At 41.2% G+C, this 12,490-nt stretch overlaps 1 protein-coding gene across 4 annotated transcripts in view; it reads left to right on the top strand.

Annotated features, from left to right (window-relative positions):
* edem2 (ER degradation enhancer, mannosidase alpha-like 2) overlaps positions 1 to 12,490 on the top strand; it is a 28,859-nt gene that overhangs the window by 15,411 nt on the left and 958 nt on the right. For all 4 annotated transcript variants that reach the window (XM_034185318.1, XM_034185316.1, XM_034185317.1 and 1 more), the window contains 5 exons: positions 734 to 859; positions 8,306 to 8,517; positions 9,030 to 9,171; positions 10,673 to 10,797; positions 12,310 to 12,454. In XM_034185318.1, the coding sequence (XP_034041209.1) occupies positions 734 to 859; positions 8,306 to 8,517; positions 9,030 to 9,171; positions 10,673 to 10,797; positions 12,310 to 12,454 (750 nt within the window). The remainder of the gene's footprint in view (positions 1 to 733; positions 860 to 8,305; positions 8,518 to 9,029; positions 9,172 to 10,672; positions 10,798 to 12,309; positions 12,455 to 12,490) is intronic.

Below are 12,490 nucleotides of genomic sequence, written 5' to 3'. Positions count from 1 at the left end.
CTCATCTGGTAGTCTCCATCGCCTTGTCTTGTGGTCTTGGCCCCTCAACTGGTGGCTTCCATCACCTCGTCTGGTAGCCTCCATTGCCTTGTCTGGTGGTCTTGGCCCCCAAAATTGGTGGCCTCCATCCCCTTGTCTGTTGACCTTGGCCCCCTCAACTGGTGGCATCCCTCACCTTGTTTGGTGGTCTTGGCCCCTTCAACTGGTGGTCTCCATCACCTCGTCTGGTAGCCTCCATTGCCTTGTCTGGTGGCTTTGGCCCCCTCATCTGGTGGCCTCCATCGCCTTGTCTGGTGGCCTTGACCCCCTCATCTGGTGGCCTCCATCGCCTTGTCTGGTGGCCTTGGCCCCCTCATCTGGTGGCCTCCATCGCCTTGTCTGGTGGCCTTGGCCCCCTCATCTGGTGGCCTCCATCGCCTTGTCTGGTGGCCTTGGCCCCCTCATCTGGTGGCCTCCATCGCCTTGTCTGGTGGCCTTGGCACCCTTATCTGGTGGCCTCCATCGCCTCATCTGGTGGCATCCGTCACCTTGTCTGGTGGCCTCCACCACCTTGTTTCAAAATACCGCAAATACTGTAAACAATAATACAACAACAATAAACAATAACAAATAATAACAATAAATGACTTTTTAGTTTTCTAGACATTTTTAAGTGTCATTTCTTGGAGACAACAAGTGTGTGTGTGTGTGTGTGTGTGTGTGTGTGTGTGTGTGTGTGTGTGTGTGTGTTCAGTGGTGGGCGGGCTGCTGTCGGCTCACCTGTTGGCGGGTCGGGCAGGTCTGGACCTGGAGCCCGGTTGGCCCTGTGCAGGACCGCTGTTGAGGCTGGCTGAGGACGCTGCCAGGAAACTGCTGCCTGGTACACACAAAATACACACAAAGACACATGCAAATACATACACACAGCACACATAAAATACCCAGAATACACTATATATATATATATATATATATATATATATATATATATATATATATATATATATATATATATATATATATATATAAAATGTTTGTGTGTGTGTAAATGGTAAATGGACTGCATTTATATAGTACTTTTCCATCTGCATCAGACGCTTAAAGCACTTTACAATTATGCCTCACATTCACCCCGATGTCAGGGTGCTGCCATACATGGCACTCACTACACACTGGGAGCAAGAGGGGATTAAAGGCCTTTGCCCAAGGGCCCTTAGTAATTTTCCAGTCAGGTGGGGATTTGAATCCATGATCTTCTGGACTCAAGCCCAACACCTTAACCACTAGACCAGGGGTGGCCATGTTTGGTCCTCGAGAGCCACTTTCCTGACACTCTTAGTTGTCTCCCTGCTCCAACACACCTGAATCCCATGAAAGGCTCATTAAAAGTCTGCTAATGACTCTTTCATGGGATTCAGGTGTGTTGGAGCAGGGAGACAATTAAGAGTGTCAGGAAAGTGGCTCTCGAGGACCGAACTTGGCCACCCCTGCACTAGACCATCACCTCCTCTGTGTGTGTGTATATTATATATATATATATATATATATATATATATATATATATATATATATATATATATATATATATATATATATATATATATATATATATATATATATATATATAATGTGTGTGTATGTACACACATACACACAAGATGCACAAACTCACCCAGCAATGTAATTTGTTCACGTTAATGTTGGCATGTTGTTGTCAGTGTGTTAACATTAAGATATGTTGTCTTTAGCATTGATAGCATGCTAATGTTACTGTTAGACTGTGGTGTTAATATTAGCATCTGTGTGCCATCAGTTTTGTCTCTTGTTAACCTGCTTATCACGCTCAAGTTACTGTTGCGTTGTGATGGTGGTTGGCGCTCACTGCGGTATTGTATCACTTCCTGTTCCGGAGCACAGCGGTGTTTTTCTGTATCTGTTAGCTGTTTAATCTGCGCAGTTAGATTGATCTAGTTATCTAGATTACGATTTGTTTCCCAGTGTAATCTTAACGTGCCTTAACTAAAGCACTCCTTCTGCTGAATCACCTCTAAATTATTTACACATTATGCACTCTGCGTGTTTTTAGGAATCCACTAGCTTAGCGCAGCTACTAGCTCTTAGCCGATTTAGCATGGCGGCTTCTCCTGTCTCTCCCGCACTTTTCTGCTCTGGGTGTGAAATGTTTAGTTATTCCTCGGCCTCCTTTAGCAGTAACGGTACTTGTAATAACTGTAGCTTATTCGTAGCTTTGGAGGCCAGGCTGGGCGAATTGGAGACTCGGCTCCGCACCGTGGAAAATTCTACAGCTAGCCAGGCCCCTGTAGTCGGTGCGGACCAAGGTAGCTTAGCCGCCGTTAGTTTCCCTCTGGCAGATCCCGAGCAGCCGGGAAAGCAGGCCGACTGGGTGACTGTGAGGAGGAAGCGTAGCCCTAAACAGAAGCCCCGTGTACACCGCCAACCCGTTCACATTTCTAACCGTTTTTCCCCACTCGACGACACACCCGCCGAGGATCAAACTCTGGTTATTGGCGACTGTGTTTTGAGAAATGTGAAGTTAGCGACACCAGCAACCATAGTCAATTGTCTTCCGGGGGCCAGAGCAGGCAACATTGAAGGAAATTTGAAACTGCTGGCTAAGGCTAAGCGTAAATTTGGTAAGATTGTAATTCACGTCGGCAGTAATGACACCCGGTTACGCCAATCGGAGGTCACTAAAATTAACATTAAATCGGTGTGTAACTTTGCAAAAACAATGTTGGACTCTGTAGTTTTCTCTGGGCCCCTCCCCAATCGGACCGGGAGTGACATGTTTAGCCGCATGTTCTCCTTGAATTGCTGGCTGTCTGAGTGGTGTCCAAAAAATGAGGTGGGCTTCATAGATAATTGGCAAAGCTTCTGGGGAAAACCTGGTCTTGTTAGGAGAGACGGCATCCATCCCACTTTGGATGGAGCAGCTCTCATTTCTAGAAATCTGGCCAATTTTCTTAAATCCTCCAAACCGTGACTATCCAGGGTTGGGACCAGGAAGCAGAGTTGTAGTCTTACACACCTCTCTGCAGCTTCTCTCCCCCTGCCATCCCCTCATTACCCCATCCCCGTAGAGACGGTGCCTGCTCCCAGACTACCAATAACCAGCAAAAATCTATTTAAGCATAAAAATTCAAAAAGAAAAAATAATATAGCACCTTCAACTGCACCACAGACTAAAACAGTTAAATGTGGTCTATTAAACATTAGGTCTCTCTCTTCTAAGTCCCTGTTGGTAAATGATATAATAATTGATCAACATATTGATTTATTCTGCCTAACAGAAACCTGGTTACAGCAGGATGAATATGTTAGTTTAAATGGCTGCTTTCAGTGATGCCGGTATTTGGTTAGACTCTTTCTCTCCGATTGTTCTGTCTGAGTTATTTTCATTAGTTACTTCATCCAAACCATCAACATGTTTATTAGACCCCATTCCTACCAGGCTGCTCAAGGAAGCCCTACCATTATTTAATGCTTCGATCTTAAATATGATCAATCTATCTTTATTAGTTGGCTATGTACCACAGGCTTTTAAGGTGGCAGTAATTAAACCATTACTTAAAAAGCCATCACTTGACCCAGCTATCTTAGCTAATTATAGGCCAATCTCCAACCTTCCTTTTCTCTCAAAAATTCTTGAGAGGGTAGTTGTAAAACAGCTAACTGATCATCTGCAGAGGAATGGTCTATTTGAAGAGTTTCAGTCAGGTTTTAGAATTCATCATAGTACAGAAACTGCATTAGTGAGGGTTACAAATGATCTTATGGCCTCAGACAGTGGACTCATCTCTGTGCTTGTTCTGTTAGACCTCAGTGCTGCTTTTGATACTGTTGACCATAAAATTTTATTACAGAGATTAGAGCATGCCATAGGTATTAAAGGCACTGCGCTGCGGTGGTTTGAATCATATTTGTCTAATAGATTACAATTTGTTCATGTAAATGGGGAGTCTTCTTCACAGACTAAGGTTAATTACGGAGTTCCACAAGGTTCTGTGCTAGGACCAATTTTATTCACTTTATACATGCTTCCCTTAGGCAGTGTTATTAGAAAGCATTGCTTAAATTTTCATTGTTACGCAGATGATACCCAGCTTTATCTATCCATGAAGCCAGAGGACACACACCAATTAGTTAAACTGCAGGAATGTCTTACAGACATAAAGACATGGATGACCTCTAATTTCCTGCTTTTAAACTCAGATAAAACTGAAGTTATTGTACTTGGCCCCACAAATCTTAGAAACATGGTGTCTAACCAGATCCTTACTCTGGATGGCATTACCCTGACCTCTAGTAATATTGTGAGAAATCTTGGAGTCATTTTTGATCAGGATATGTCATTCAAAGCGCATATTAAACACATATGTAGGACTGCTTTTTTGCATTTACGCAATATCTCTAAAATCAGAAAGGTCTTGTCTCAGAGTGATGCTGAAAAACTAATTCATGCATTTATTTCCTCTAGGCTGGACTATTGTAATTCATTATTATCAGGTTGTCCTAAAATTTCCCTAAAAAGCCTTCAGTTAATTCAAAATGCTGCAGCTAGAGTACTGACGGGGACTAGAAGGAGAGAGCATATCTCACCCATATTGGCCTCTCTTCATTGGCTTCCTGTTAATTCTAGAATAGAATTTAAAATTCTTCTTCTTACTTATAAGGTTTTGAATAATCAGGTCCCATCTTATCTTAGGGACCTCATAGTACTATATCACCCCAATAGAGCGCTTCGCTCTCAGACTGCAGGCTTACTTGTAGTTCCTAGGGTTTGTAAGAGTAGAATGGGAGGCAGAGCCTTCAGCTTTCAGGCTCCTCTCCTGTGGAACCAGCTCCCAATTCAGATCAGGGAGACAGACACCCTCTCTACTTTTAAGATTAGGCTTAAAACTTTCCTTTTTGCTAAAGCTTATAGTTAGGGCTGGATCAGGTGACCCTGAACCATCCCTTAGTTATGCTGCTATAGACGTAGACTGCTGGGGGGTTCCCATGATGCACTGTTTCTTTCTCTTTTTGCTCTGTATGCACCACTCTGCATTTAATCATTAGTGATCGATCTCTGCTCCCCTCCACAGCATGTCTTTTTCCTGGTTCTCTCCCTCAGCCCCAACCAGTCCCAGCAGAAGACTGCCCCTCCCTGAGCCTGGTTCTGCTGGAGGTTTCTTCCTGTTAAAAGGGAGTTTTTCCTTCCCACTGTAGCCAAGTGCTTGTTCACAGGGGGTCGTTTCGACCGTTGGGGTTTTTCTATAATTATTGTATGGCTTTTGCCTTACAATATAAAGTGCCTTGGGGCAACTGTTTGTTGTGATTTGGCGCTATATAAAAAAAAAAAAAAAATTGATTGAATTGATTGATTGATGCCAATGTCAGTGTATCGTAGCATGTTAATGTCACTGTTGGACTGTACTGTTGTCAGTTTGTATATGTCCCAGACATGATCGAGCGAAGCTCTTCAGCATCTCCCCATGTCATTTGGGTCCTTCAATTTGAATTTATTTTCAATTTATTAATTTATATAGCGCCAACTCACGCTTCACACAATTCACAACAACACAAATTAATCTACAACCCCTGGCAAAAATTATGGAATCACCGGCCTCGGAGGATGTTCATTCAGTTGTTTAATTTTGTAGAAAAAAAGCAGATCACAGACATGACACAAAACTAAAGTCATTTCAAATGGCAACTTTCTGGCTTTAAGAAACACTATAAGAAATCAGGAAAAAAAATAGTGGCAGTCAGTAACAGTTACTTTTTTAGACCAAGCAGAGGGAAAAAATATGGACTCACTCAATTCTGAGGAAAAAATTATGGAATCATGAAAGACAAAAGAACACTCCAACCCATCACTAGTATTTTGTTGCACCACCTCTGGCTTTTATAACAGCTTGCAGTCTCTGAGGCATGGACTTAATGAGTGACAAACAGTACTCTTCATCAATCTGGCTCCAACTTTCTCTGATTGCTGTTGCCAGATCAGCTTTGCAGGTTGGAGCCTTGTCATGGACCATTTTCTTCAACTTCCACCAAAGATTTTCAATTGGATTAAGATCCGGACTATTTGCAGGCCATGACATTGACCCTATGTGTCTTTTTGCAAGGAATGTTTTCACAGTTTTTGCTCTATGGCAAGATGCATTATCATCTTGAAAAATGATTTCATCATCCCCAAACATCCTTTCAGTTGATGGGATAAGAAAAGTGTCCAAAATATCAACGTAAACTTGTGCATTTATTGATGATGTAATGACAGCCATCTCCACAGTGCCTTTACCTGACATGCAGCCCCATATCATCAATGACTGTGGAAATTTACATGTTCTCTTCAGGCAGACATCTTTATAAATCTCATTGGAATGGCACCAAACAAAAGTTCCAGCATCATCACCTTGCCCAATGCAGATTCGAGATTCATCACTGAATATGACTTTCATCCAGTCATCCACAGTCCACGATTGCTTTTCCTTAGCCCATTGTAACCTTGTTTTTTTCTGTTTAGGTGTTAATGATGGCTTTCATTTAGCTTTTCTGTATGTAAATCCCATTTCCTTTAGGCGGTTTCTTACAGTTCGGTCACAGACGTTGACTCCAGTTTCCTCCCATTCGTTCCTCATTTGTTTTGTTGTGCATTTTCGATTTTTGAGACATATTGCTTTAAGTTTTCTGTCTTGATGCTTTGATGTCTTCCTTGGTCTACCAGTATGTTTGCCTTTAACAACCTTCCCATGAGTTTAGACACAGCTGACTGTGAACAACCAACATCTTTTGCAACATTGCGTGATGATTTACCCTCTTTTAAGAGTTTGATAATCCTCTCCTTTGTTGCAATTGACATCTCTCGTGTTGGAGCCATGATTCATGTCAGTCCACTTGGTGCAACAGCTCTCCAAGGTCTGTTCACTCCTTTTTAGATGCAGACTAACGAGCAGATCTGATTTGATGCAGGTGTTAGTTTTGGGGATGAAAATTTACAGGGTGATTCCATAATTTATTCCTCAGAATTGAGTGAGTCCATATTTTTTTCCCTCTGCTTGGTCTAAAAAAGTAACCGTTACTGACTGCCACAATTTTTTTTTTCCTGATTTCTTATAGTGTTTCTTAAAGCCAGAAAGTTGCCATTTGAAATGACTTTAGTTTTGTGTCATGTCTGTGATCTGCTTTTTTTCTACAAAATTAAACAACTGAATGAACATCCTCAGAGGCCGGTGATTCCATAATAATTGCCAGGGGTTATAAAATAAAATGAAAAATAAAACACAATAAAAAGAAATTACAAAGCAAACACAAACAGATTAAATTAATAAGACAATCTAAAAAAGTGGGTCTTCAGTCTTGATTTAAAGTCTCCACCGTGTCAGACTGCCGAATAACAGCAGGTAGATCATTCCAGAGAGTCGGACCACGGTAGGAGAAGGCTCTATACCCCACAGACTTCTTGTTCATTCTCGGAACACACAGAAGCCCTGCGAACGCAAGGGCCTCACAGGTAGGTAGGGCTTAACCAAGTCCACCAGGTAGGAAGGTGCCAGTCCATGAACAATTTTATAAACCAACAATAAAACTTTAAAATCCTTTCTGGCAGAAACCGGTAGCCAATGAAGGGATGCCAGAATGGGAGTAATGTGGTCAAACCTTCTTCCTTCAGACTTTTTTTAAGCAAATGCTTCAGGGGAGCATTAGCATGGCTAAAACCTTTCAGCTTTTTGTGGGAGCTCACCTTTTTAAGCATTTTTCTTTATTTGCCTCTCACATGGCTGCAAGCTCCTCACCATCTAACCATGTCATTTAGGTCCTTCACACTTTATTTTCAGTAAATGCTTCTGAGGAGCATTAGCAGACTAAAACCGTTCAGCTTCAGGAAGTGTTGATCCAGGAAGTGTTCAACATTTGATATTTCCTGTTTCACTGTCAACTCAAAATTTGGCACTCCCTGTTTCAGTGTGAACCACTGAGTTCCCGCGAGATCTCGTCTGTCAATCCAGGAAGTGTCGATCCACATTTGACATTTCTGGTTTCACTGTGGACGCCCTGTACCATGAGCGAGCTTTGTGCCGCTGCGCGTCGCTTTGCTCATATTAGCATTATCTTATTTAAAATGACCAAATTAATAAATCAGTAACAACAATATTGTCAGTGTGTTGTTATGATGAGCTCCGTGCAGTTTGTTTAGGTGCTTCACTAATTAGTGACGATTGGTTAGCATATTGCTGCTGATGTCAGAATCATTAGATGTCCTTAAAAGTTTCAGTTAGCATTTTTGTTGTGGCTTGTTGGATGTGCGTTACACCGGTTTCAGCGTTCCAGACTCCCACTGGCATGCCATATGGAACAGTGAACCTGCTTCACGGGGTCAGTCCAACTGAGACACCCGTCACCTGCACCGCTGGAGTGGGAACCTTCATCCTGGAGTTCGCTACGCTAAGTCGACTTACTGGAGACCCGACATTTGAGGACGTGGCCCGTCGAGCCCTGAGGGCCCTGTGGAAAACCAGATCTGACATCGGACTGGTAATGTGTCCATCTGTAACCACCTTAGCACTGAAGAAGTCCATGTCCTCACCTATTACCTTACCCATCCGTCTCCTTGTCAGCTCACCTGTCACCTCACCCGTCTGTTTCCTCATTAATGTTGCGAGCTGTATTCGCACATCATCTGTCTCCTCGCCCCTTAGTCACCTCACCAGTCTCCACAGCCATCCATTTCCTCACCCGTCACCTCAACTGTCCCTCTCCTTACCTGTCACCACAGCCATCTCTCTCCTCACCTGTCACCCTACCCGTCATTTTCCTCATTACTGCTTCGAACTGTCTCCTCACATCATCTGTCTCTTCACTTGTTAGTCACCTCACCAGTCTCCTCAGCAATCTGTTTCTTCACTCGTCACCTCACCTGTCCTGGTCCTCACCTATCACCGCAGCCATCTGTCTCCTCACCAGTCTTGTCACCTGTGGCCTCACCCATTTGTCACCTCACCTGTGTTCTCACTGGCCTGCCTCTTCACCTGTTCGTCTCTGTCCAGGTGGGGAACCACATTGACATCCAGTCTAAGAAGTGGGTGGCTCAGGATGCTGGGATTGGCGCTGGAGTCGACTCCTACTTTGAGTACCTGGTGAAAGGATCCATCATGCTGCAGGATGAGGAGTTACTCAACATGTTTCTGGGTAATGTCCTTTGAGCAAGACACCATTTCAGCTCTTTTCTATCCAGTCACTGATCTTTTAAAATTTGTGTTCTCAGAAGTTTGTCATCAGTCCACGGTGGCCCTGAAGTTACCTGGTAACTGAAGTTATTGTACTTGGCCCCACAAATCTTAGAAACATGGTGTCTAACCAGATCCTTACTCTGGATGGCATTACCCTGACCTCTAGTAATACTGTGAGAAATCTTGGAGTCATTTTTGATCAGGATATGTCCTTCAATGCGCATATTAAGCAAATATGTAGGACTGCTTTTTTGCATTTGCGCAATATCTCTAAAATTAGAAAGGTCTTGTCTCAGAGTGATGCTGAAAAACTAATTCATGCATTTATTTCCTCTAGGCTGGACTATTGTAATTCATTATTATCAGGTTGTCCTAAAAGTTCCCTGAAAAGCCTTCAGTTAATTCAAAATGCTGCAGCTAGAGTACTGACGGGGACTAGAAGGAGAGAGCATATTTCACTCATATTGGCCTCTCTTCATTGGCTTCCTGTTAATTCTAGAATAGAATTTAAAATTCTTCTTCTTATAAGGTTTTGAATAATCAGGTCCCATCGTATCTTAGGGACCTCATAGTACCATATCACCCCAATAGAGCACTTCGCTCTCAGACTGCAGGCTTACTTGTAGTTCCTAGGGTTTGTAAGAGTAGAATGGGAGGCAGAGCCTTCAGCTTTCAGGCTCCTCTCCTGTGGAACCAGCTCCCAATTCGGATCAGGGAGACAGACACTCTCTCTACTTAAGATTAGGCTTAAAACTTTCCTTTTTGCTAAAGCTTATAGTTAGGGCTGGATCAGGTGACCCTGAACCATCCCTTAGTTATGCTGCTATAGACTTAGACTGCTGGGGGGTTCCCATGATGCACTGAGTGTTTCTTTCTCTTTTTGCTCTGTATGCACCACTCTGCATTTAATCATTAGTGATCGATCTCTGCTCCCCTCCACAGCATGTCTTTTTCCTGGTTCTCTCCCTCAGCCCCAACCAGTCCCAGCAGAAGACTGCCCCTCCCTGAGCCTGGTTCTGCTGGAGGTTTCTTCCTGTTAAAAGGGAGTTTTTCCTTCCCACTGTCGCCAAGTGCTTGCTCACAGGGGGTCGTTTTGACCTTTGGGGTTTTTCCGTAATTATTGTATGGCCTTGCCTTACAATATAAGGCGCCTTGGGGCAACTGTTTGTTGTGATTTGGCGCTATATAAATAAAATTGATTTGATTTGAAGGCCAAAACAAGTGGACACATTATAAAGTTTACCATCTCATGTTATGTGACCTGTCCTCTGGACTGCAAACCCTCTGATGAGTTCAAACATGTCACATTGAAACCTTCAGCTTCATAGACTCTAGTTACTGTGTTATCCAAACCCATCTCAGGCCAAAGACCGGTTCCTGATGCAAATTTATAAAACGCTGCTCTGAGGGTTGGTCATGTGACCGAGCATCATGTGGTGACATCATGCTGTGTTCCTCAGAGTACGACCGGGCCATCCAGAACTACACCCGCTTTGACGACTGGTACCTGTGGGTGCAGATGCACAAAGGATCCGTATCCATGCCAGTTTTCCAAAGTCTGGAGGCCTTCTGGCCGGGCCTGCAGGTCTGACCCCCCCACCCCAACACACACACACACACACACACACACACAACTCAAATACAGATGAGAAAATCTACACATTATAGTAAAATTGATATACTAAGAAAATGCATGCATTATACAAAAATTATCATTTACTCAGATTATATTGAGAAAATACATGATACTGAGATTATACTTTACTCAAATTATGAGAAAATACATTATGCTAAAATTATTATACTTTACTGAGATTATGAGAAAATACATAATACTGATATTATACATTACTGAGATTATGATGAGAAAATATATTATACTGAGATCATTCTTTACTCATGATGAGAAAATACACGCATAAAATTATATTTTACTGATATGAGAAAATACATAATACTGACAATATACTTAACTGAGATTATGAGGAAAATACATTATACTGAGATTATTCTTTACTCAGATTATGAGGAAAATACATTATACTGTTATTATTCTTTACTCAGATTATGATGAGAAAATACTCAAATTTATTATACTTTACTGATATGACGAGAAAATACATAATACTGAGATTATACTTTACTGGGTTTATGATCAGAACATAGATTATACTGAGATTCTTTACTCGGATTATAAAAAATACACACATTAGACTAAAATTATATTTTACTGAAATTATGATTAAAAAATATATAAATTATACTTTACTGATATTATGATGAGAAAATACATAACATTATTATACATTGAAATTATGATGAGAATATACATTATACTGAGAAGCTTTACTCATATATAAGACTATAAGAAAATACACACATTATACTAAAATTATTATATTTTACTGAGATTGTGATGGGAAAATGCATACTGATATATTTTACTCAGATTGTGATAAGAAAATACACATAAAATTATGGTACTTGCACATATTACACTGAGAAAATACACATTGTAAAATTCTATTTTACTCACAAAATGAGAAAATACATTATACTAAAATTATTATACTTTTACTCGGATTATGATGAGAAAATACATACTAAAATTATACTTTACTCAGGTTACGATGAAAAAATACATTGTACTGAAATTATACTTTACTCAGATTATACTGAGAAAATTATACTGATATTTTACTCTGATGATACAAATACACATTATAATAAAAGTGATACTTTACACATATTCTGAGAAAATGCATTGTAAAATTAGATTTTACTCAGCAAACAGAAAATAACACATTATAGTAAAATTATACTTCAATTATGATGAGAAAATACATGATACTGAGATTATACTTTACTCAGATTATGATGAGAAAATACATTACACTGAGATGCATTACTCATACTAAGAAAATACACATAGTAAAATTATTGATACAATACTTGGATTGTAATGAGAAAATACATTATACTGCGATTATCTTTAGATTTTACCAATATAAAAAAATGAGATACTGATGATACTGATATGATTGAGATTTACTGAGATTTCAGATTCTGCTGCTTAACTGGACTCCCACTGTTACAGTCTCTGCTGGGGAACCTGGACAGTGCCGCAAGAACCTTCCAGAACTATTACTCAGTCTGGAGGCAGTTTGGAGGTCTGCCGGAGTTCTACAGCATCCCCCAGGGTTACACTGTGGACAAAAGAGAGGGATACCCTTTAAGACCTGGTCAGTCCACCAGTGAAACCAGATCAGATGGTTACC

The sequence above is a fragment of the Thalassophryne amazonica genome, chromosome 13 (assembly GCF_902500255.1).
Source record: "Thalassophryne amazonica chromosome 13, fThaAma1.1, whole genome shotgun sequence".
Classification (NCBI taxonomy): Eukaryota; Metazoa; Chordata; class Actinopteri; order Batrachoidiformes; family Batrachoididae; genus Thalassophryne; species Thalassophryne amazonica.
Note: the sequence above shows the minus strand (reverse complement) of the source record. Positions and strands in the feature narration are given on the sequence as shown.